General features: G+C 59.5%; 2 protein-coding genes across 10 annotated transcripts; both read right to left on the reverse strand.

Moving 5' to 3' along the window:
• Window positions 1-16: 16 nt before the first annotated feature.
• TAGLN (transgelin) lies at window positions 17-5,214 on the reverse strand. The gene is made up of 5 exons (XM_025999171.2): window positions 5,067-5,214; window positions 1,556-1,745; window positions 1,276-1,453; window positions 904-1,006; window positions 17-587 (listed from the first exon to the last, which is right to left on the reverse strand). Exons 2-5 carry the CDS (start codon window positions 1,733-1,735, stop codon window positions 443-445), a joined length of 606 nt encoding a protein of 201 aa, XP_025854956.1. The 5' UTR covers window positions 1,736-1,745; window positions 5,067-5,214; the 3' UTR covers window positions 17-442.
• A 2,296-nt stretch (window positions 5,215-7,510) lies between these two features.
• SIDT2 (SID1 transmembrane family member 2) lies at window positions 7,511-22,856 on the reverse strand. 9 transcript variants are annotated; one of them, XM_072729722.1, is made up of 28 exons: window positions 22,493-22,834; window positions 20,898-21,019; window positions 20,435-20,599; window positions 20,300-20,345; window positions 19,579-19,680; window positions 19,389-19,472; window positions 18,610-18,709; window positions 18,352-18,417; window positions 17,294-17,387; window positions 16,909-16,961; window positions 16,557-16,568; window positions 16,132-16,203; window positions 15,909-15,980; window positions 15,655-15,717; window positions 14,724-14,842; window positions 14,309-14,382; window positions 14,142-14,208; window positions 13,508-13,581; window positions 13,256-13,379; window positions 12,970-13,087; window positions 12,318-12,454; window positions 11,986-12,094; window positions 11,660-11,736; window positions 11,434-11,480; window positions 11,058-11,163; window positions 10,323-10,433; window positions 9,005-9,118; window positions 7,511-8,916 (listed from the first exon to the last, which is right to left on the reverse strand). In XM_072729722.1, exons 1-28 carry the CDS (start codon window positions 22,673-22,675, stop codon window positions 8,854-8,856), a joined length of 2,574 nt encoding a protein of 857 aa, XP_072585823.1. In that variant the 5' UTR covers window positions 22,676-22,834; the 3' UTR covers window positions 7,511-8,853. The 9 variants fall into 9 exon arrangements, with proteins under 9 accessions (XP_072585823.1, XP_072585827.1, XP_072585824.1 ...); XM_072729726.1 differs by having other exon boundaries at window positions 20,921-21,019; window positions 22,493-22,696; XM_072729723.1 differs by lacking the exon at window positions 16,557-16,568.
• Window positions 22,857-24,440: the final 1,584 nt, after the last annotated feature.

The following is a 24,440-nucleotide window of genomic DNA, read 5'->3' on the forward strand; positions in this document are numbered from 1 at the left end:
CTCTGCCAGCCAGGCCTGAGAAAAGATTGCTGTATATATTTGTTTCTTTTTTGAATTTCAACCCCCAAAATATTCCAGCAAAAAAAAAATGGGGGGAGGTTGGGCTGGGTTTCCTTCAAGGGCATCTGCTGCCAAGGAGGATAGTGGACTTGCCCCCGCCCAGGCCCCCCCAGCCCATGGCCCCGCTGCCTGGCCCAGATGGGGAAAGACCGGGAGACGGTAAGGGGGCTGGGAGGAGGAGCGGTGCTTTGGGGCAAGATGTTGGGCTGAGGCTGAGGGGTGGGGGGAGAGCTGCCCAAGTGCGGTCACCTTTGCTCAGTGACGGAGCCTCGAAGCTTGGCCGGGGCTGAAGGAACACACAGGTGTGGGTGAGGCAGGCGAGGCAGGATGGCTGCGGCCGACGAGCTGGGGAGGGGCAGAGCGGGGGCCTGGCCCCCTCCCTCTAACTGATGATCTGCCGGGGTCGTCCGTAGCCCGTCATGCCAGCCTGGGAGGCCCCCCTGTTGCTGCCCATCTGTAGGCCAATGACGTGCTTTCCCTCCTGCAGCTGGCTCTCCGTGAATTCCCTCTTATGCTCCTGGGCTTTCCTGGAAGTGGGAAGCCAGGACAGAGACTCAGGCTGTACCTCTTCCACCGGAGTTCTGTTGCCTCTGTGCTTCCGAGCCCGATCCCATGGCCCCCGCCCCACTGCTCCTGCTCCCTTCACCGAGCTTGTCCCATGCGCCACGGAGCCTGGCAAGTAGCAGGGACCCACGCTCCCCCAGCCTAGCCTTCGCTTCGTACCCCCCGAATGTCCGCTTCCCCACCTCCCCGGCCTTGGCGGTGCGCCCCCGGCCGCCCCCCTCCCCCCCACCCCCGCACGGACATGGGCTTAGGGCACAAGGAACCCCTGTGGCCACATACTTCATAAACCAGTTGGGGTCTCCACGGTAGTGCCCATCATTCTTGGTCACCGCCAAGCTGCCCAGGGCCATCAGGGTCCTCTGCACGGCCGCCAAGTCTTTGCCTGCGAGAAGAAAGAAAGGGATGGGGATGGACTTAAGGATGGCGCATACAGGGCTCCACGGCAGGGCCCACCCCACCTCTCAGAAAACGCGCCGCCCAGGGGGGCTGGTCCCGGGACGCCCCCGCCCCCGTGCGGATGGCTGGTGTCCTCTGGGCACATCCCGCCCCGGCCGAGCAGAGCTGGAGCTGCCGTGCTTCCGTCCGTCCTCGGCCCCCCTGCCTCAGCCTCTGCCCTCCCCTGCCCCCTCCACCCCTTTCCTCTCTCTGTACCTTCATAGAGGTCGACGGTCTGGAACATGTCCGTCTTGGTGACCCCGTAGTCCTCCGCTGCCTTCAGGAACTGAGCCACCTGCTCCATCTGCTTGAAGACCATGGACGGAGGGTTCTCGGGGACCTTCACCGGCTTGGAGCCGTCCGGATACAGGCTGTTGACCAGCTTGCTCAGAATCTGCGGGGCACACAGGCAGCTTGGCGCTCAGCTCGGGGGGCCCACCCCGCCACTCCAGCAGGGCGCCAAGGCCCCAGCCCCCCTTCCCAGGGTGCCACTCACCACGCCGTTCTTCAGCCAGACCTGGAAGCCCAGGCGCCCACGGTCCGGGCGACCCACGTCGGAGCCGCACTGCATTACGATCCACTCCACCAGCCGCTCCTCCAGCTCCTCGTCATACTTCTTCTCAATTTTGGATTGTACTTCGCGGCTCATGCCATAGGAAGGACCCTTGTTGGCCATGTTGTAGGAGCTAAAGGGGCACAGGCCAGAGAAGGGAGGCGGTCAGAGGCTCAGAGAACAACTCTGCTTTCACTTGTGCCAGGCAGGCCTTCCGCCTTCCAGGTGGACGCAGTGGAGCGGGGCGGGGAGCACCCATCCATCCTAGACATTTATTGACCTCCCCTTGTTTCCTCATTTTGTTTTCATGACACTGCCCGTCTGGGCCAGGCTCCTCCCCTAAGTCCAGGGAGCCTCTCTGAACTTAGGGACCAGAGACACAGGAGATCTGTGGAATCTTTGGAAGTCTAGAGCGAAGGTCGATAAACCGATTTTTGTGAACAAGAAGACAGTATTTCAGGCTTTGCAGGACATATGGTCTCTGCCATTGTAGCACGAAAGCAGCCTTAGACAAAACATAAACAAGTGAGCATGGCTTTGAGCCAACAAAACTTTATTTACACAAACAAACAGCAGGCTGCATTTAGCATAGGGGCCATAGTTTGACAACCGCTGGTCTAGAGTATTCTTTCTTTGCCAAAATTGGCCACAGAGGCACTGGAAATGCCTTCCAGAGGAGGCCACACTGCCCCACAAAATAAGGCAGCAGGTTTCTTTGTCCAGTCAGGGCGTGAGGTGATCTGTTGGTTCTGCCTTAAGTTACAGTTACCTTACCTCTCCCTCCACTTTATCCTCTAGCCCCGAAGCTGTAACTCCCAAAACCAGCTCTTTGCCAGGTCAGCTCAGCCTCTGGCCTGTAGCTACTGAAGAGGCTCGAACTCTTCCACCCCTGGTAAGGTCTAGGAAGCCAGCAAAACCCAAGAGCCTTTGGCCGAGAAGCTGCACTTCCTCGAGTGGGCCAGGAGAGAGAGAGGGAGAGGACTGATGGACCCATCCATCGACTTTCCCTTGTGCCCTCAGGCTCCCGCCACTGTAGTAGCTGAGCCCTAGGAGCCAGAGTCCTCCAGGGATATCCCAGAGCCAAGAATCTGCCAGCCAGAGCATGGGGAGCCCCTCCCTGTGCAGAGCAGCAGCAGCTGCCGTCCTGGAGGCCTGAGGCGGCCCTGCTCGGGATAGCCCCATAATGTGGGGGGAAGGCTGCAGGAGCAGGGCCTGTAAGGTAGGCCTCTGGGCAGACGTGGCTGCTCAAGAGGAATGTGACCTGGCTCCAGGTATCAGTCTGCGGTGGTGCCCAGAGCTCACTGGAAGAGCCCTCCGAGAAAGATACCAAATGAGGCCAGAGCCACTGCCTGGCCCTGGAGAGGTCAAAGGTGGGGAGGGAGACCCCCGGCTGAGGATGGTAGTCAGCACACTCCTCTGACTCCTTCTCACCAGAATCAGACCCTCTCCCACTCACCACTGCGGAAAGCAGAGTGAGCTGCCCTACTCTTTCTCGCCCCACAGCTGACAACTGTCCTGCATTCAAGTTCCCCATCTGTGCCCAGATGAGGACCAGGACGTTCCCTATGTCAGAGGGCTGTGCCTTCAGGGAGCACTGTCTGTGACTCCCTCCCAGAGTCGCCTCCTGGTGGTGACGGGGAGAGCCTGAGCCTGAGCCTGCGCCTGCGCCACGGACAAAAACTGTTTTTCCCACCCCAGCCTCCACTCCTCCTCCAAGTCATCCCCTGAGGGAACAACAAAGGTTGAGACAAAGAGCACGAGATGGACTCATCTAAATTCCAGCTATTGGGCAACTCGCTTCTCTCATACTCGCAAGCCCCAGAGGGCTGGGCCACCCAGTTGACACCAGCCAGAGAACCCAAAAGCAGTCTCTTCTCTGTTTCTCTACGAACAGCCAGTCCCTCCCTTCCCCACCCTGCTGTGTGTCTCACACCTGCTTCCCTGCTTCCCAGCCACTGGAGGGCAAAAGACTAGCCCAGGAGCCCCACAGGTCAGCAGGGACCAGGTGACTTGGATGCAGCCTTCATCCCGACCCAGCTCAGCCTTGACCCCACCAGCCCAGGCGGGCGGCATGCACCCCTGTGGTCCAGGCACCCACCACCTTCCACACTGCCCCCCCTGGTACTCCCCACCCCACCTTCCCTCCCCCCCAGACTGTGGAAGCAGAGGGCCCTCCCGACCCCACCAGTTTTCAGTCTAGGAGATTCAGAGCAGACAGTTAAGCTGTCAAGGCTCATGGTGACAAGTACATGAAGTTGCAGCTCCTAGATCTAGAGACAGTATTTGGGTTTTGCTTAGAACAGGGAGGGGGATGAAATGCACCCCACCCACCCCACCCCACCTTTTCCCTCCTGGTGAAGAGTTTGAAAGTGGAGGATTCTGAGAAATCCCTCTTAGTCCTCTGACCGAGACCTCCCCAGTCCCACTTTGCTGCTGCTGGGAAGAGGACAGGAAGAGGGGAAGGCCTTTCTAGATAAAGCCTCTCGGGACAAGAGAGGCAGGACAGCCTCCACTTTGACCCTCCTGCCTTGTGGCTCCTGTCAGCTTCCCCTCCCCTAAGACAGAGAGTAAAGTCCAGCTGTGAAGGGGCAGCGAGCACCTGCTCCCAGCAGGAATGCAAAAAAGCTAGCAGAACCAGGGCGTCTCTAGGACCCCGGGCCCCCTCTCTCCTGGAAATAAAACACAGCGAATAAGAGCAAGCATGGCAGGAGGCAGGGCCCATCTAAATTCGGAGGACAGAGAAGAGGGACCCTATGTACTGCTATCCTCTGGATAGTAACCACTGAGGGGAACCAGCTAGATCCTTCAGGAAGGGCCCAAGCAAGGCTCCTGCAGTGCCCACCGCTCACCCCTCTGCCAGCAGCGGGGTCACCTCACACTTTCTGAGGATGGCAGGAGCCATGCATCCAGCAAAGCAGCTCTTGCAGGTCCCTGACCCCTGCCACGCCTGCCTCAGTGGCTCCCCAGGGCCTCTCCTATGCTGCTTAGGCCCTGGGTATGCTCCCGCGGGACACTGCTCTCGGGCACTGGTGTACTTGCACACCTCCTGGCCTCCCTGGGCGTCTTCCTAGATGGACACCAAACAGAGCCTTGTGTCTAAGCTCTGACACACTCCAAGATGTGTCAACACCTCAAGCCCATCACCCCATAGCCGTGATGAGGCCTGAGCCCGGGGACCTCCCTCGCACTCCAGTCGCCAGGTTTTCACCATCAATCCCTCTGCATCAGCGAGTCACCCTAAACATTTCAAGCAGCCTGGGGCTGCCCAGTCCCAGTGATATGGGGCTCTAGCAGCCTCATCCCCCCATCAAGGAGGAGCACCTCCCCATCTGGAGATCAGGAATGCCAGGGAGCTGGAGACCAGGACCCCCCAGAGCCCCATCCCGAGCACACCCCCTGCTACTGTCAGGCCCTAGCCCACCTTCCCTCCTGCCCCAGGGATCCATGCACTTACAGGGGTTCCTCGGGCTCGCAGGAGGCAAAGAGCTCTCGTGTCTGAACTTGGACAGACAGGACTGGGCGCTGGCTGGGTGGGGGGTTTAAAGGGCCGCTGCCGCGGTGATGTCAGCCTCCCCCGCTGGCTCACCCCTCAGCCCCCTCCCTGCCAGAAGAACCCAGCCTGCTCCCACCCCTGGCCCCCCCAGTGACTCCACACAGGCTCCATATTTGGGGAAAGACACCAAGTCGGGGCAGTCTGCCGGGGCTGCCGAGACATTCTCTGCGTGCTTTGGAGATGGAGCGGGCGGGGCGGGGCGTGCTGCCGCGGGGAAGCGCCGGGAAAAGCCTTTTATGGACAGGACCACGAAGGCCTTCCCGCTGTCTGGACTTGGGGCTGCTCCTTCCTCACTGCTCCCTGCCCCCGAGTCCGAGGGGAGGGGAAATTCAAGGGGGTCTGGCCCGAGGGGAGGGGAAATTCAAGGGGGTCTGGCCCGAGGGGAGGGGAAATTCAAGGGGGTCTGGCCTGAGAGAGGGAGAAGGAGCTGGGGATCCCTCCCCGAGGCTTGTGGGGGACTGGCCAGCCGCCTCGTCCTCCGGAGGTTTCTGCTCCAGCTGGAGACAGGAGCTCCCTCCACGAGGACCCAGACGCGCCAGGCACATGCCTTGCAAAGGCTCTCACTGGGGGCTACAGCGGCGTGGGAACGTAAGGACTAACCTCACTTTTCAGATGAAGAAACAGGCTCAAGGTGCAACTAACGCAGGCCACGCGGGGATCATGAGTGGGAGCAGCTGGAGGTCCCTGCCACCCCTGCGGGGCAGGGAGAGGCTGGCATCCCCACTCCTTCAGGGGTGGCACCCCGCTCAGGTGCAGTCTGGAGTGCCATGCTTTAGCCAGGGTGGCTCTGGGCGGCAGCACCGAGGCCCTGGCCCCTATCCAGAGGGTTTTTCTTTTTTTTTTTTTTTTAAGTATTTATTTATTTATTTATTTATTTATTTATTTATTTATTTATTTATTTATTATTTATGATAGACATAGAGAGAGAGAGAGAGGCAGAGACACAGGAGGAGAGAGAGGCAGGCTCCATGCCAGAAGCCTGATGCGGGACTCGATCCAGGGACAGGATCGCGCCCTGGGCCAAAGGCAGGCGCCAAACCACTGAGCCACCCAGGGATCCCCTCTAGAGGGTTTCTAAGGCGGGTGCTGGGCAGCACTGGGTGGGAGGCTCAGAGCTGCTGCGCTCCCTCCCTCCCGACGGAACAGCCCCCCCTACACCCCCCCGCCGAGACCGGACTGGGCGCTATCACTCCAGGGAGGAGACCCACTCATAGGTGGCTCGCACCTGGCCTTGGGTCTGGGGAAGGGTGGAAGGTGAGACTCCCCGCAGGGCCTCGTGGGCTGCCCGCTGCGGCACCAACCCACCGCTTTCCCTGGGCGGCCGGGCAGGGAGGAGCTAACACTCTCCACCGCCCACGGGACACCCTCCTGGAGAGGGGCACTAGGCCTGGGGGTTGGGGGTGAGGGGGACGCCCACCACCTGCAGCCTAACGCCCAGCCCGAAACGCAGAGCTGCAGTGGCCCCCAGTGGTGTTTGCCGGGAAGAGCGGGGAGCGGGCCGGCCTCCGCTAGAGGGCAGCACACCGCCCGTTAGTTCTCAGTTCACCAGGGCCTGCCCCCCACCCCCCAATCTTGGGCTCTTAGGCCTGTTGGAACCAAGTCAACTTTCTAGGGTCGTTTCAAAATTCTCTTCTGGGAGCCTGCCTGCCACCTGCGCGCACTTACCCAGCGTACATCACCATCATGTTCCCGGAGAACCAGCCCAGCCTGGGCCTGCCTTCTCCTGGCCACTCAAGTCAGGTCGGCGGGCACAGGCTGCACGTGCAGCCAAGCTGGGAGACGCTCAGGTCAGACACGAAGCCGGCCTGACGTGCGGGTGAGGGGCTCAGTGGGCAGAGGCTGCTGCCATTTTCCAGGCAAGGGCGGGGGGCAGGGATCTCAGCGGGGGGATGGCATTGCTGAGGCTCATTCACTGCATACTCTCTGCCCAGCACCGTGCCTGGCACGCAGCAGGCCCTGGGGAGGGCCTCCAGGACTGACGCAGCTGCTCGAAGGAGAGCCTTAACATGGGCTACTCGAGGGCACACAGGGGAAGGCAAGGGGGACTCTACTTTGTTGAAAAGAGAAAGGGAGGGACGCCTGGGCGGCTCAGCTGTTGAGCATGTGCCTTTGGCTCAGGGCATGATCCTGGGGTCCTGGAATCGAATCCCATATCGGCCTCCCTGCATGGAGCCTGCTTCTCCCTCTGCCCATGTCTCTGCCTCTCTGTGTCTCTCATGAATAAATAAAATCTTTTAAAAAAAAAGAAAGGCAGACCAGAGGAAGCGAGAAACGGAGGGCCTGTCCCACCCCTCCTTCTCAGCACTTCCACCCCGACGAGGGGGAGAAAACGGGGGACCAAGAACTGCGTCTGGTTGTTTCTTTAATCGAATGCAGACTCATTCATAGAAAACAGAAATGCAACCATAGCATGGAGACAGACATTAAACGGAGTTCTGAAAAAAGATCCAGATCCCCCTCCTCCCCGTGGCCCCAGGGAGAGCTATAAAAACAAGTTGGGCAGAACAAAACACACACCCGTCCCCGAGCCGGAGCCCGACCTGAACTCCCCCATCTTGGCATCTGGACCGGACCAGGTAGGGTGATGGGGACCCAAGGGCCAGAGCGGCCAGGGGCCGAAGTCTCCTACGTATATACGTGTGTGTGATTAACACAGAACTTGGCCGAAGACGGACAGAAACACGGAAGCCAGCCCTGCGTCCTAGAGTGAGGCTGGTCCGGGGACAGCGGGGGCAGAGCGTGTCCCTTCCTGAGCCTCCTTCTAAGATAGGCACTGGGGCTCCCACAGCTGTGAGGAGGCAGGAGGAGCCGGGCGCCTTGGGGCCCCCTCCTTCGCCCCTGGACATTCTTGGACAGCGTCGATGGCACTGAGAGGCCCCCAGCTGGGGCTTGGCAGGGCCGAGGGCCGGAAAGAAAAGGAAAGGGGCGAATTGATCTTTCCCTCCAATCGTGGTGCCCACATCAGTCCGGGGGCTGACGGGATAGGAAGTTGACCTCTGAATTCAGCCCCTCAGATCAAGGCGACCCTCACATGCAGGCTGACCCTTTGACTACAGAGCCAGTACCAAGCACAGGTCAGAGGGAGGAGGCACCACTGCCTGAAGCCCCTCTTAGGCCTTAGCACCAAAAGCCTGGCCCCAGCCGGCCAGCCTCCACAATCCTACACCCGCATCTCATCCTGACTGGAATGGGCAGTGATGGCAGTCGCGTACAGCCCCAAAGAGCAGTGGGGCCCTGGTACAGGACGGAGAATCAGGCCCAACCAGGCCTGGACTGGAGCTCGGGAAGAAGAAAGGGCTTGGGGTGCAGGCTCCGGGGAGGGGAAGGACGGACAGAGTGCGAGGCAGTGAGATGGGCAGGGCAACACTTCGCTCCTTCGTCCTGCAGAGGGACAAATGGAGAGCCAACAGCAGGGCCCGTGAGAGGCCCTCAACACTGAGAAGCAGCAGCAATTGGCCAACATCTGGGGTGTGGGGGGAGCAGGCCTCCTCCCCAGCAGAGAGCAGCTGCAAGGCTCAAGGCCCCCGCCATGACTGTCCCAGGCCAGGCTTGGCCTAGACCTCGCTGTCCTGCTGCCACCCACCCTGGGCCGCAGGCTGGGGACTCACACCCCCAGAGCTATGGAGGCTCCAGGCAAGTGGCAGGAGGCCTTGGGGCCCCATGAGTAAAGCAAGGGGCCTAGCTCCTGCTAGAACACGTAGATCTTGTCCCGCTGCACGGTGTCCAGGTCGTCGTCCAGTGTCAGCAACACCTGGGGAAGGACGTGGAGTCAGGCCCAGGCCGGTGGCCAACCTCGGCCTCCACCCCACCCCCTGCTTGGGCAGGACAGTCTCACGGACCAGGAATGACCCAAACATGGCAATGGAGGACAGGAAGTGCCAGATATCGTGGTCGTCAAAGAAGTCCAGGAGGATGCAGTCGCGGTTGTGTTCCCGTGACTCGGCGGGGGTTTTCTGGGGAAGAACAGAGAGCTGCCTGTGGATGCCGCCCACCCAGGCCCGGGGCCAGACCCGCCCGCGGCTCCCTCGGCCGCTGTGCTCCCGGCACCAGGCACGAGAGCATCCTCCTTCTGACTCATCCTCACCGTCCTCTCCCACATCTAAGAACTGGCTTTTGTTACAGATTTCCCCCAGAGGATGCTGGCTTCTGCCCTTTCCTTTCACTTTTACCCTCATGCCTTGGATTCTTCTGCTGTTCACACCAGCAGAGGGTTGAGATCACCTTGAGATGCCCCCTAACTTGGGTCCCTGTCTTGGACTCTGCCCCCTGCTCCAATCTGCTCCTCCAGGCTCACTCGTTCTCCAAAGCATTACTAGCAGGTAACCCCCATCCACCCCCCCCCCACAACAGGAACCATGATGTGGGCCACATCCTAGGAAACTTGGGGTCCTCCGTGCTCACCCATGATCCCTACCCAACAAACACTCACCGGACACCACTATGTCTGGGGACCGTCTCTGCCACATGCTGAGGCCACTGATATGACAAGAACTATCCTGACCTCAGGGGTTCACAGTCTTCACTTGGCTCCCAGATTCATATATTTGTTGACCCCAAATCTGCCTCGATTAGTTCTGCCTTTGAGTCATTACTCCGGTCGCAGCATTGCTAGGCCACGGGGCCCTTTCTCATCGCCCAGGGCCTTTGAGACCATGAGCAAGGTCCACCTCCTCCAGGAAGCTTTCCTGGACCTCCTGTGTCCTCTGCCCTCATGTCCATGTCCCCTTCCTGTCTTGCCTATGCCCTTCACCTTGTGGATCATATTGCAAAGAGTAGTCTAGGAACTGATGGTCTCTCTCCTGAGCTAGATTAAAGTACTTCAAAGGCAGAGGACCATGCCAGGCTTGGTTCTCATCATAGAATTGAAACCTGATTCATGGCAGGTGCCTACAAGGCTGAGGGGAGAGCCGGGCACTTCTGGCTTCAAACCCCAGCTATGCCACTGGCTGGCCATGTGACCTTGGGCAGTTCCCTTGGCCTCTGTGAACTTCAGCTGCCTCATATGTAAAATGGGGACTTCAGGAATATTAAGGGAGAAAGCAGCTGCGAAAGGGCATGGCCGGTACTCACAAATGAGTTTGTAAAGAGAAGTGGCCATTTGTTGGCTCACAACAAACTTGTGGCTGACTCCCTCACCCTCTCGGCAGGACTACTCACCTGCCAGGTGCTGAGTCCCTGGAAGAAGAAGAAGAGTGCGAAGCCCCATACCACAGAGGTGCAGACAATGCAGAGCAGGGGAATGAGCTTGATCCGTTCCCCGCTGCGGAGCTGGTGAGAGAGAAGAGGAGTCTGAGGGCTGGGCCCTGGCCCAGCCCGTCTCCCAGCCTGTCCTTCATGCCACTTCTCAGCATATGGGACGGATCCTTCAGGAAGCCTTCCTAGATTCACACCATCACCTGCCGGAGCTACACAGCCCACTCGTCCCACACCAGCAGCCTGGGGTCCTCACCCTTGATGTCTGCCCTGGCTAGGCCTCCATGTGCCCACAGCCCCGTGCTATCAACCTGCACTGGCCAGGGGGCTCTCCTTGTGCACGGCTCCTCTCACCCTGGACGGCAGGAGGGTCCCTGGGAAGTGCCCGGCCCTCGGAGGCCCCAGGCTGTGCAGACCTGGTGAGTCCCCCTCAACCCCTCTACACCGCATGGGGCTCTTCCCAACTGCAGCCTGCAGCGCTACCAGTGTCATGGGCTGTTCTCTGCATATTTAAGGGGCTCAGTGAATGAGTCTCTGGATACAGCTGGAGTACAGGCAAGAGACTTTAGCCTCTCCCCTCCTCGAACTGCATCAGCATGAGACGAACAAAAAAATTCCCACTGCCTCTCAATGCTACCCTGAAGCAGGTTGTGCCAATCTCCTCCTGCTGGCAGAGAAGGCTCAGCCATCCCCACTCACCTTCATAATGATGTAGAAGGCGAAGTAGAGAAGCAGGTTGCAGATGCCAATGGCCAACAAGTAGGAGGCGAAATCATTGGGGCGCATGATGAGCCCATAGGCAGCTCTGGCAAAGGAAAGAAGAGCTGGTGAAGCAGGGGAAGCCAAGGGCAAGGAAAGGGCTCTCCTTCACCCCATGTTATGCTACTAAGAAGTGAGGCTGGGTTCAGAGGCCCACAGAAATTCCAGAACCCCCGGTGCCAACATCTCTTTCCTCAGCCCCCATTTCTCACGCCTGAAGCTTAGAATGTGTCCGTGGCCCCCCAGGCAGCCAATGGCTGGCCAAGTCCCCCGCTGTTTGCCCAGCCAGGCTACCGCAGACAATGGCCAGACTCACAGCGACCAGTTGATAATGTTGCCCATAACCAGCAGCACCATGCGGTCCTGGAGGGAAGCAGAGACACGGGGACTGAGAGAGGGGAAGAGAGACAGGGAGAAAAGTGGAAGGAGGCCCAGATCAGCCAGTCCCCGCCCTCCCCTGGGCTCTCAGCTATGTCCCCGCACCCCCCCACCAGCCGAGGGAAGAGAGCAGATGGCAGAGGGCTGGGGAGCTGGGCCAGTACCACGTAGAGGGGCCCGCTGCACTGCCGGATGCAGTCTGTGTAGAGCACGTGGAGGATGCGGCGGCAGATCCCGGAGTCTGCAAGAAGGAGAAGTGCTGATGGCCCTGGGATCCCTTCCCCCGTCCCCTGGCCCACGCCCGCAGAGGACCCCAGGCCTTCAGAGGGCACAGCTATGCCAACCCTCATCTCATTCCTCACTCGGTGATTCTCCCAGTGCCCCCAGCGAGAGAGCAGAACCCAGAGTCTGCTGTGAGTCCAGGTCCCCTGACTCCCTGGGGCCCAGCTGCACCCCCCACCTCCCCGCCCTGCCCTGGGCATGCCCTCACCCAGCTTCCAGCGGCCCATGTAATAGAGCTGTGTGCTGAGGAGCAGGGTGGCAATGATGTGAATGATCGAGAAGACTATCCAGAATGCTGTGTTTCCTTTGCCGAAGACCTGTCAGGGGCCACAGTGGACAGGGCTGAGGAGGTGCTGAGAGGAGCTCCCACAGCCCGCCCTTTCTCCGGAGGATCGCGGCTCTCCCAGGAGCCCAGAGATGGCACATCAGGGAACGAGCAGGGATCTCTCCTCTGGGGGGGCAGAGGGACTGCATGTGCACACACATGTGTGCACCTTTAATACTTTAACATGGGGCAGGCCCAAGGGGCCAGGGGCTCACCACGCCCAGCACGGAGAAGAAGATGACGATGGCCAAGCAGGCGTAGGCGCTGTAGGCGCTGGCGTTAATGTCTGGGTGCCGCTTCTGGTAGAGCTTCAGCATGCACAGCCCGGCAATCATGTACATGAACGACGTGTCTGGGTTGGGGGCATGAACGTGAGCTACAAATGCATCCACTGAACTTCAGCATGGAACTCCCTGCCCAGACAATCCAAGGGAGCCCCCAAGGCCTTCTCGTGGCCACGAGCGAGCCGTTGGTGGGCTGACACCAGAACTCCAGCCCCTGACCTGGAGTTCGAATGTCATCACACTGACATGTGACTGTGACACCACACTGCCACCCCACTGGCTGGCACCCAATCTGACCTCCCCTGACAACAAGGACAATGTAGCCTGAGCACCCTAAGGTCAGGGACCACATCTCAGTGATATTCGTTTTCTCAGTTTACACATGGCTTTCCATGGAAAACACTAAATGGATAAATGCAATAGCATCCAGCTGCATCCTTTCTAGAAACTAGGATGTGTATGCACACAGGAACCCCAACCCTGGCGTCTCCCACAGGGCTGAGTCCTGGGGGATCCCTGCAGGTGACATGGGGATGGTAGAGGACCTCAGACAGGTGCAGCCAGGGAAGGAGGCCCCACTCACCAAACTGGAAGTTGGTATAGTTGGGGCAGACATGATAGCAGGCACTAAGCAACCCCTCCATCATCAGGGCTGTGCCCATGGCATAGAACAGGCCAAAGTGTTTTGGGATCCCACATTCCTATTGGGGAGAAGGGAAGGGAAAGAGGAGGTGAGGTGGGAGGGAGGAAGGGACCCAAAGGACGGGCAGGAGGGGAGAGGTATGGAGCGGCTCATGGGCTGGGCAGGGCTGGGCACTCCGGCTAGAAGAGCCTGGCGCCGAGGCATCGGTGGGCAGGTGCTCTCTCACCAGGGCGTAGAGGTCATTGCGCAGCAGGGCCCGGTTGTGGTTAATCTCTCGCTGCAGAATGATGAGCAGGAACAGCAGCCCCAGCAGGATGTACCCCAGATTGCTCAGGATGTTGTTGAAGGCGCTGGAAGGGGTGACACAGGGCGCATTGCCTTGGCCCTGCACTCTGGCCTCTTCTGCCCCCCCCCCCACCCTGGGGCATTACTGGCAGAGCCCCTGTCCCAGCCCTAGCTCACCCCAAACCATCCCCACCTGAGGTTGCCCAGTGGGTGAGCACAGAGGAAGTTGTAGTAGCAGATGTCCTGATTCCCTGTGACGTTCACCACCTGCAGCAGGGCACAGGAGCACAGAGGGGCTGCTGATGCACCTGGCTCAGCCCAGAGCCTAGGTGAGAGGGAGCCAGGCTCCAGCCCTGCCACACCACCCAGTCCCAGCCGGCAGGACAGGAAAGTCCCACACAACGGGCACGTGTGTGCATCCGTATGCCAGGCCAGGCTTCTTTCCCACAGTCACTGGCCCCCTCACTAGGTGGAGTCAGAAATCATGAGGCATGACCGCGACAGAGGTTCTTGCCTCACAGCACAGAGAAAGGGGAAGGGAAACCAACACTTACAAAGTCCCATGGCTCTTGTTGCATGAACCCTGCAATGAGCCGGGGACGGTGTCGTCATTGCTACTGTGCTGCCCCATTTTTCAGGGAGCCTCAGTGACTTGCTGCAGGTCACCCAGCTGGTGAGGGTGAGTTAGGATCTGGACCCAGGACCTGTGACCTAAGACCTGTGCTCACTCCTGAGCCCCAGGCCGGGAAGCTCTGCACTTGGGGCCGCGGCCCAGATGGGCAAGGGCGCTCCGCAGGGGCCCCAGGAGAGCCAGCCCTGCCCCTCACCGTCTGGTAGGTGATCACCAGCTGCACCACCGGAAGCGCATAGAAGACAGCGATGGTGGCGATGTTCCTGAGGAGAGGAAGGACAGCGGTGAGGAGGTGGCACCCGAAACCTGCCACCGCCACCCCACCCCACCAGGGAGGAAGCCCGGCCCCCTCCGCCCACTCACCAGAAGTAGATCTGGTACTTTTTCCGAAGGACGCGTTTGTCCTTGCGGGCCAGGTCAGCCACGTAGAGGTATTGCTGGGGAGAAGCTGCAGTGAGCCCTGCTTTCCCGCTGCCCCCTGGGAGAAGCCCCTGCTGCCCAGGTTAGAGGAGGACAGCGAAGGCCCCCCACCCCTCCCGCAGGCCACAGTCCCGCACCGCAGGGCAGGTGGCTCCAGGTCAGCCCCTTGCTACGGACCATCAGACTGGAAGGGCCGGGAATAGAGTCAGCTTCCTCTAGAATCTATCCTGCCCCAACTCAGCTCTGTCCCTTTGTTCTCCTACAATGTCACCCCACAGGGAGGTGTGTGGGGGCCCAAACACAGAATCTGCTTCCCATGGGAAACCCATGACTAGGGCCAGCCCCCATGGCATCAGACCTTGGTGCGAATGACATTCTTGTCCGAATCAATGTCAGTCAACGTGTCATAGTCGTCCTCCTCCACAGAGCTCATGGAGTCCAGGCGTGGCCGAGTGCCCACAGGGTCTAGGGAACGATCTGGGGTGGCGGGGAGGAAGAGTTAACCAAGAGGCACAGAACATAAGATCTGTCCCCACCCCCTGGGGCAATTGTCACAATTACTGGGCAGTGGGAAGAGGCAAATTGTGGGCTCAGAGCAGGAGCAGAGGCGGGCTCAGGCCCAGGGAAGAGGTATCGGATGCTCCTAAGTCCTTGAGGGGAACAAGGGTGGGTTCTGGGAAGAGGCCACCAAACAGGGACTGCTCCAGCCCTGCCCCCTCACTGAGTAGGACTTCCAGGCCAGGACGCTGAGCAGACCTGGGCCCCCGACACAAGCAACAAGGACTGAATTCGGCAGAAGTCATGCTGATTAGATGCCCGGCCGTGTGGGTTCTGAGAGGACACTGGCTTGGCCCCCACTGGGTGAAGACCCAGTGGGCTCTGGGGGCGCAGGCAAGGAGGACAGGCTGCCTCTAGGAAGAGCACCTGCTCCTGTTCTTCTCTTGTGCCTTCAGAAGCTTCCTCCTATGACTTTGCCTGACCGAAGCCCCCAGAGGCCAGGATGTGACACCTGTGCCCATGAGCCCTACCCTGGCAGGCCAGGGAACATGGGTGCTGGCAAACATGACAGCCAACCAGAACATCTGGCCTGGGGGGAGTTGGGGTGCCAGCCCACCAGCATTAAAGCCAGTGCCTGCTTATCTCAAAAGACACAAGAGCGGGCAATTATTGGCATTAGATGGGAAAGCCATGCACAAAGCATCTCTCTGGCCCTGGAGCCTACCGGCTCCAGTCAACTGCCCTGGCAGGAGCTGATTGGCGGAGCAGCGCCCCCCCCTCCCCACATCTACCCATGGCAATGCACAGCTGCCGCATCTGGCCAAAGGGGAGGCGCCGCTTGAACTGGTCGTGCCCTTCAAAGGAAAGGGAAAGTTACCAGGAAGTGGGGCCAAGGAGGAAGGAAGAAAAAAGGAGAGGGGTAGGGAGGCAGCAGCCCCATTCCTGGCTCCAGCGTCTGGCAGAAGAGGCGAGTGCCCTTCACCACACTTCGCCTAGCCTGCTCCAGCCCTGCACCGCCTGGCTCTGCCCAGCCTGGCATACTCACCCTGGTAGCCGTAGGAGAGGTCCCCGGTGCCCGTGCTATCCACCAGGCCGTCCGTAGACCCCGAGCTGTTCTCTGTGGGGAACGGCGAGTGGTGAGGCAGGTGCGAGGGGACGGGGATGCTGGGGGGGGTGGGCGGCGGGGGAGAGGCCCGCTGCCACTCGGCCACCCATCGAGGTGACCGGGTTGTGAGTGGGCAGGCATGACCACCGGTGCTGACACGTACCAAAGGAGCCATAGTTATAGCCCTCGTAAGGGGAGCTGCCAGGGAAGGAGTCGGCGAGCACCCGGGGGTGACCTGCAATGAGAAATCAAGGTCCCATCAACTCTGGAAACAGGGTGTGGCCAAGCCAAGGAGAGGAAAGACACAGAAGGGCCATGGCAGCAGCAGAGAATAAGCACCTATCCTGACAAACACACTGCGCTCCCACCACCAGCCGTGCCCCAACCTCCCACGCGGGTCCCAAAGGAAACCCTCACTGTCCTTTGTCCTCTCTACAGAAACAGAAAGGTCAAGGAAGCGATGCATCTCAATTACCAGCGAGGACAGCGAGCTCCGGCCTGCCCAGGTCCCACCCCGACACCCCAGTGTGTCCCCTCCATCCCCCATTCTGGATTCCAGCTCCTCTGCCCACAGCACCTGGAGCTTACCAAGGAGAGAGGCTGAGAGAGAAGGTCCCAAGCAGGAGGGAGGACAGAGAGAAGGAAGGTTGGAAGAAAAGGAGAGAGAATGAAAGGTTAATAATGCCCCAGACTGTGAGCTCCTCACCCGAGACAGACAGTGTAGCTAGCCCCAGAGAATGAATCAAGCGGCAGCCATTAAGATGGGCATATCAGGGTGGTCCGGGCACAATCCCGGCCCCATTTCCATCTGTAGAGTGTTCTTCCCAATCTGAACATCCAGAAGCCCCCAGCTGGCCTCTCCCCCTCCAGCCCCCAAGGGAACCATCCACCAAAGCACAAAGCATACTCTGCCCTCCCTGCCCACGCCCTCTGGAGGTACCGCTTTCTGGGCAGGCTCGGTCCATGGCCACCAGAAGCGTCTTCTTCCTCTGCCTGCAGGAACAGAATCCAGAGGCAAACCAGAGGGGCAGGAAGAGGGTCCTGCCTGGACGGCTGGCCTGCCTTCCACCCTCTCCATCCCCTAACCCTGCCCTCCATCTGTGACCTAAGGCTCCTCCCAGGCTGGGGAGTAGTGTGGGGTTTCCCTGCTTGGGGAGAAGGTTGAGGGGAGGGGCTGGTTTCCAGAGGAGAGGCCCAGGGACCACCGACCTCCTATGCCCCACGATGGTGCAGAGCACTAGCCTGGGCTGGCTCAGATCCTGCCAGGCAGGCTCCCCTGCTTGCCCCACCCCAGAACAGGGGGAAGCCCAGCAGCCCGCCTTTACCTCCAGTTCTCCCAACAGGCCAGGAGGATAGTCAGCAGATAGAAGGAGAGAAATATGCCCAGGCAAAAGAGCATACCGCCAACATAGGCCTCAGCTGTGGGGAGGGAAGCAGGATGAGCACATCAAATCCTGCCAAGGCTGCGAGTCACGGCACACAGGGGCCCAGCCTGAGCTCTCCCCTCTCCTTCCCTCAGATGCAGTAACCTCGTGGGGTGAACAACAGGCCGTTCCCCCAGATATGCCAAACTCTGACGTGATTCCTGTCTTTGCTCATGTTGCTCCCTCTGCTAGAATTTTCTCCTCTGCTTCTTCCTTGAAAACTCCATCCTGCTTTCAAACACACTGTCCTTACAAGCACAGTTCAGGGGCTGTGTCCTCTAGGAAAGCTTCTCTGTCCTGTGCTTCCAGTGATCTGTCCTTTGCCCACTGGAGCTCTCAGCACCCTGCACAGAGAGGCTCCTGTCCTTCAGGAGCTCTCTGAGGACTACAGCCAGAGCGTAGCACCTGGCATGAAGGAGGTGCTCGATAAATATTTGTTGAATAAAGAAACCATACAGGAGAGGCAAGCTTCTTTTTCTTCCTATCACAATCCCTTATTTTTTCCAGCTTATGTATTCCAGTTTACAAAGGGTTCCATCTAATCACTCAGCAAATATTTATCGAGTGTGACTAAGGGGCCTAACACTTTCCTGCTAATTTTGTGCTAAACCGCACAACTTGGTGAGACTACCAGGACAGACCCTACTGCCTGTTATTATAGGGACAGGGAAGCTGAGGCTTTTATCATAGAGACAGGGCAATAGTGAGATTACACTGCTCATAAGGGGCGAAAAGAGAACCAGAACTCAGTACTTCAGAGTGTTGGTCACTGACTCTGCACCACCACATCACACTGGGACCCACCTCCTGGCCCTCCCATCGTGAACACTGCCAAGAGCACTCCCCCTTCCTCCCCCATCAGTGTGCCCTGTAGGCCTCCATCACCCTTCCCATTCAGAGAACACTCCCTCTCCTCCCCCAGGTCTGAGAGGAAGAGCCACTCAGCCACCCACACTCACACGTGACTGCCCGAGATACCACCACTGACAGGGTTTTCTGGCGATGCCCTTGATCAACCGGTTCATCTGGAAACAAAATGTCAAACAAGTGGCTGCCTAGAGCTTCGCTGAAGTTTGTGGGACCGGGCCTGGGAGAGTCTGGGGCCCAAGCCCTCCATCTCAGATCCACCCATCAGCCACACACAGGTTCTTCTACTTCCCAGGGAGTGGCCAAGCCCTCCCCACCACCCCTAGCCAGGCCCAGGGCACACGGTGTACCTTCTACAAAGGGGTAGAAAGGCAAGGAGCCCCCACAGGCCTGGTCTTCAGTCTTCACCACCACCACCACGTAAAAGCTGTTGCTGGGGAAGTCTTTGCGCTGCAGGATGATGACGGTGATGATGATGATGATAAAACCGTCATCATCAATCACCATCAAAATCAATCATCAAAATACACACATAATTTTACTTAGCCCTCACAAAGATTCCTATGAGATAAGTACTATCATTATCCCTACTGGGCCTTAGGGTTATACCGCCAGTAAGTGGTACAGCCAGAGCCCAAACCATGACTCCGCGCTACAGCCAGGTGAGCGAATGTGTGTAAGACCCACCATCAAGGAACCCATGGGTGCCCGATTACAGTCTGGGCATCAGCCGGGAGAAAGGGGGAGGGGCCTCGCTGCCTCCTGAGGTGCGAGACTGGATCTTGTGGGGGGATCACATGGCGCTACACTCCCTGCCCCCAGCATAGGTTTTAGCCTTTGCCACGGGCCACACAGCATCAGCCGGGGCCCTTTCCCCTCTCTCAGCTATCATTACGGTGAATGAAGTAGAACTGACAGCCAGAAAGGGTATTCTGCTCTCTCCTACCCCTCCTGGTGATCGGGATGATGGTTGAACTGTCGCATATATCAGAGGGTCCCAACCCTCAGGGACTGGCAGGCCAAGACTTGGTCTTATCAGTAGGGTAGGAATGGGGCAGGGGTAAAGGGGCAAGGATTTGGAAAGCTCATCCCCTGGCCCATCTCCCACGGGGCCATGCGCATTTCCTACCTGCACAGTGATGGCGGCCTTCTTGGTCATAGTCTGATACATGCCGATGAAGGCTACGTTGTTGTCCAGATCATAGACAGGGCACTACAGAGGTGGGAGGGAGAGGCATATGGGCAGGACCCGGGCCCTGGGCCTCCTCTTGAGCAGCCCTGCTACCCTCAGCAGAGGACAAAAAGGGCAGGCAACCTACCAGGACATCCTGGATGGAGATGACTGAGCAGGGAAAGGCTTTGTTGGAGGTCACCTTGACAATCACCGAGTCCACTCCCTCCGGGAACTCATACTTGAAGTACTGAGGGCACAGGAGGGCAGGGAGAGTCCCATCTCATGAGGATGCTCTCTCTGTCCCTCTTTTTTTTTTTTTTTTTTTTTTTTTTTTTTTTTAAATTTTTATTTATGATAGTCACAGAGAGAGAGAGAGAGGCAGAGACACAGGCAGAGGGAGAAGCAGGCTCCATGCACCGGGAGCCCGACGTGGGATTCGATCCCGGGTCTCCAGGATCGCGCCCTGGGCCAAAGGCAGGCGCCAAACCGCTGCGCCACCCAGGGATCCCTCTCTGTCCCTCTACAAGGGAACAGTGTGAATCCTCTCAGGTTTGGGCAGTGGACACTCTCTGGGAAGAAAGACCCTGACCCCAAGCAACCCTATTATATCGTCCCCTGCAACCTCACCTCGGCACCCAGGAGAGTGTCCAAGAGGCAAGGAGAAAAGGTGGCCACCAGACCCCATGCCTCTGCACTTGCCGTGCTGCTGGTCCCTTACCACCTTAGGGCCAGAGCTCCTATTTCCCAACAGTCTCTCCATGGCGAGGGTACAGCCAACCGGAGACTCCCAGCAGAGTCTGCCGACCACTCCTGTTCCCGTGTCCCCACTTGTCCTCCCAGAGGGCAGCTGACATGAGAGATCTTACCTGGGGCTGGGCTGCTGTGGTGTTGAAGCTAAACTGCTCCCCAGTCCTGGAGGGAGAAGAGCCCACCCCCACGGTCATTCCTGGAGCTTGGCAAGGAGGCCAGTCCCATGGTCCCCTTGCATCTCCCTTGCCGACCTGAGCACAAAGTCGTCCATGCGGCTGACCCGGAGCTGGTATGTGGTGTTGACTGGTGACAGGGTGGACACATCCACGTAGAAGTACTGGACCTCAGACTCATTCTTGGTGGGGGGCTGGCACAGCGTTCGCTCCACCTTTTGGTAGAGGTACTTGCGCTGATACCTACAGCCCAAAGCAGAAAGGGGACGTTAGCACTGCGCCTGCCGGTAAGCCAGGCCAAGGGAGCAAGGCCCCAGTTCTTCTTCTCTGGTTTCCATTCTCCCCACTCCTACCCTGGCTGGGCTGACAAGCTCCAGGCTTGTCTGGCCTGGCTACTGAGCAGCCCCCTGGTTCAGGGAATGGGGGAGAGAAACGGAGGGGCTCCTGGGTGGTCTGAGGCCCCAAATGAGGCCCTGGGGGAGGCTCTGGGCATGGCCTGGCCTCGGCCTACCCCCCTCCCTGATCCCCATGTCCTACTCACAGCCCTCGCAGGATTAGGGGCACCTGGAAGGACACCACAGCTTCCTTCTGGCGGACCACAAACAGCAAAGGAGCCCCCTTCTGCTTGTTCAGGACATTCACGGACACACGCACACCTTCTGTCTGGAGAATAACGTGGAAACAACCCTCAGTCAAGCCTGTGGGGACTCTACTTCCACTGCCTGGGACACATGGCTCCAGAGACAGTGAGCGCTGCCCTTCATCGTGCCAACCCCGACCCCATCTGAGTCAGGCTGGGAAGCTAGCTGCGCCCCTTCTTCCACCAGAGCAGGCCCAGTCTGCAGGAGGGATTTGCCCTGAGTTCCAGGAGGGGTCCCTGGACGAGGCCCCATCCTGGCTGGCAGGTAGGTATGTGCAGGACAACGGGACCCCCGCCAACTTGAAGGCCTCACTTCCCAACAGGAAACATAAGGGAGACCTCAGGCATCCCCAGGATGCCCCACACCTATCCACGTCCACAGGATATACACGCACAGGGCCACAGGAGACCAAGAAGGGTTCCTCAGTTTTCTTCCTTGTGAGCCAGGAAGCTCCCATTCAACAATTCCCATCCCCCAATCTGGGGACCAGAGCCAGGAGGGTTGTGGGGAAACAGAGATTGTTGAAAAGTACGAAAGCCAAGCTCTACCCTTCGATCTGACCAAGGGCTAGCTAGCGCTGCTGAAAAGTCACTTCACACCGCTGAGCCCCAACGTGCCCTCTGTACGATGCACACCTTCTCACTCTTCACGCATGGAGCAAAGTATACAGAACGGTGGGAGCTTCAAGAGAGTCAAACCTGGTGATGCTTGTTATTGTGCTGCTGAGACCCCCACCCTAGGGCAGCATTTCCCAGAGGGGTAGAGACCGTAAGTCTCAGGTTGACCCCAGGGATGGGGAGAAGGAAGAAAGGGCTCTAAGCAGGAGGAAAGCACACTTCAGAGACACAGGCTCTGAAGGCAGACCCTGGCCTGTCACCGGAGGCAAATCTCTGCCCGTTCTGCAAAATAATCAGGCTCCCAGGCTCAGCTGTCCCACGCCTTAGTAAATCCAATCCTGGAGAGCTCCAGGCAGCGGGGATAGTGCCGGGCGGCTTGAGTTCTCCAAATCTCAGCTCTGCCCGAGGTCTAGACTGTGGATCTAGCTACAACCACGTTTGACACATGCTGGGGGGGAATGAAAGAGAAAGTCAGGGTGAGGCAGATTCCCCAGAGGGAAACTTCCTCTCTCCTCCCATCCAGCTTGAAGTTGGGTCTTGTCTCCACCACGTTGGACGGTGTGCAAGGCCGGGGGAGGGCGGGGAGCTGGGAGGTCTGCACCACCTCCCGGGGGGCCTCGGCCTTAACTCGGCCGGGCAGAGCCTCCTGGCGGCCTGGCTCCTCTCGGGGTTGTCGGGGCCAAGCCCAGGGGCCGGCCTGCTCCGCCTGCACCCAGGCCCGGGGCTGTCAGGGTCGGGGTGCCGGGGAGGGGGCAGGCGGAGAGGGGCCAACAGGAACTCGGGGCAGACGGCTCTGGCGGCGGCCGCGCGGGAGCTCCAGGAGCGCGGGGGGCGGGGGGCGGGGGTCCCCGGGCCCCCCCCGGCCCCCCCGCCCTCACCCGGTTGCGTGTCACCGTGTGGTTGAAGGTGTAGATGTTGACCAGCTCGCTGTTGACCTCGTCCGCGTAGGTGCGCTCGAACTCGGCGTCTTTCTGCGAGACGTTCTTGGGCCCCAGGGCCCCCGGGCGGCCGCCGGCCGAGGCCACCAGGAGCGCCACGAAGGGCAGGGCCGGCGCGAACATGGCCCCGGCGAGGCGGCGGCGGGGGCGGCGGGCGGCGGGACAGCTCCGGGGCGGGCGGCGGCTGCGGCCGCAGCTTCCAGCATCTCACCAGGACCAGAACTTTAACCCCGGCCCGAGATTAGGACACGTCCCCTCCCCGGAGCCGCGGCGGCGCTCGCGGGGGCCCGGCGGGGAGGGGCGCGGGGGGCGGCGCGGCCGGGGGCCGGGGGCCGGGGCCGGGGCCGGGGGGGCCGGGGGCGGGGGCCGGGGCGGGCGGGCGGGCCGGGCGGCGGCCGGTTGCCGGGAGGCGGGAGACGCCGGCGGCGGGGAGGGAGGGGCGGCGGCGGGGCCGGCGGCGGCGGGGGCGGGGGCGGGGGCGGCCGCGGAGGGAGGGCGCCGGTCGGCGAGGGGCGAAGGGCGAGGGGCGGGAGGGCGGCGGCGGCCGGTGGCCGCGCGGCCGGCGCGCTTGGCGGGGCGCGGGCCCTTTAAGGGCGGGCGGCCGCGGCGGCCCCGGGGCTCGCGGCTGGCGAGGGTGTGCGGGGCCGCGCGGCGGTAAACAGCAGGGCGGCCGGTCCGCCCGCTGACGTCAGGGGAAACTGACACAGATTTAAAGGGCCAAGTCCCGGATTGCGCCTTAAAGGGGCCGCGGCCCTCCCGCGGGGAGCCGCCTCTGCTCTCCCGCCGCCGCCTCCTCCTCCATCCTGCCCGTCTCTGGAAGCTCACCTTGGGTGGACCAGGTGGATGTTTCCGGGAGGGACCTCCAAGTGTTGGGTGCTTGTGGACAGGGCCTTCTTTGCTCAAACCTGAGAATCCACCTCCACCCCCACTGCCTTTACCATCCTCCATCCCTGGGCCATCAAGAAAGGAAGAACTGAATTAGGAGACAGGCCGGACGCCTTCCCGGCGGCGGCGGCGGCGAGGGGTGGCCGAGGCGGAACCACCGGAGAACCTGTGGACGCTCCGCCCGGCCAGGGAGGCCCGGATGCCTGCGGGCTATCTCCCCTTTGCAGAGGCAGCTACAACGCTCACTGCAAGCGAGTGACTTCCAGTATAAATCGCTGAAAACTTTTCTACAAAATATTTTGGCCTGCGTTTCAAGAAGTTGAAAGAGCTTTTTATTCTCTTTGACAGACCAATTCCACTTTCGGTACTCTATCCCAAGGAGATAAATGCAGATTAAAAGTGCGTAAGCAGTCATGCTCACGACGGCGATATGTGTAATAGAAAGCATAAGGGAAACAGCCTAAGCGTCCATAATGAGGGAGTGGCAAAGGTGCTATTACCATGAAGCCATCGGAAATGATGCTCAGGACTTTAAGGAAACATGTGAGCAGAGAATTCACAATATTACACTATATCAACGAAAACGTAGGCATGCGAAGAGAAGCGTTGAGAAATCTTTGAATTACGGATGATTTTTAATATGGCATGTACCATTTTCTTCTAATTTCAAAAGTATAGATAGGTACCAATAAGAAAAGAAAAAAAAAACCCACTGGATTGTGGGTGGCTTCAGAATGTTTTCTAAATTTTATTTTATTTTATTTTATTTTTTTAATGTATGATAGTCACAGAGAGCGAGAGAGGCAGAGACACAGGCAGAGGGAGAAGCAGGCTCCATGCACCGGGAGCCCGATGCGGGATTCGATCCGGGGTCCCCAGGATCGCGCCCTGGGCCAAAGGCAGGCGCTAAACTGCTGCACCACGCAGGGATCCCTAGAATGTTTTCATACCTTTTAAAAATTTATGAATTTTCTATGATGTACATGGACTTCTTTTATAAGAC

This window comes from Vulpes vulpes, chromosome 12 (genome assembly GCF_048418805.1).
Source record: "Vulpes vulpes isolate BD-2025 chromosome 12, VulVul3, whole genome shotgun sequence".
NCBI lineage: Eukaryota > Metazoa > Chordata > Mammalia > Carnivora > Canidae > Vulpes > Vulpes vulpes.

Coding starts and splice junctions, on each gene's coding strand:
- SIDT2 (XM_072729722.1), bottom strand. CDS start 22,675: ATGTTCGCGCCGGCCCTGCCCTTCGTGGCGCTCCTGGTGGCCTCGGCC. Junction 14,209..14,308: donor AAGTACCAGATCTACTTCTG/GTGAGTGGGCGG, acceptor TCCTCTCCTCAG/GAACATCGCCACCATCGCTG. Junction 11,164..11,433: donor AACATTATCAACTGGTCGCT/GTGAGTCTGGCC, acceptor TTCCTTTGCCAG/AGCTGCCTATGGGCTCATCA.
- TAGLN (XM_025999171.2), bottom strand. CDS start 1,735: ATGGCCAACAAGGGTCCTTCCTATGGCATGAGCCGCGAAGTACAATCC. Junction 1,454..1,555: donor TCTGGCTGAAGAACGGCGTG/GTGAGTGGCACC, acceptor TGTGCCCCGCAG/ATTCTGAGCAAGCTGGTCAA. Junction 588..903: donor GACCCCAACTGGTTTATGAA/GTATGTGGCCAC, acceptor TCCCACTTCCAG/GAAAGCCCAGGAGCATAAGA.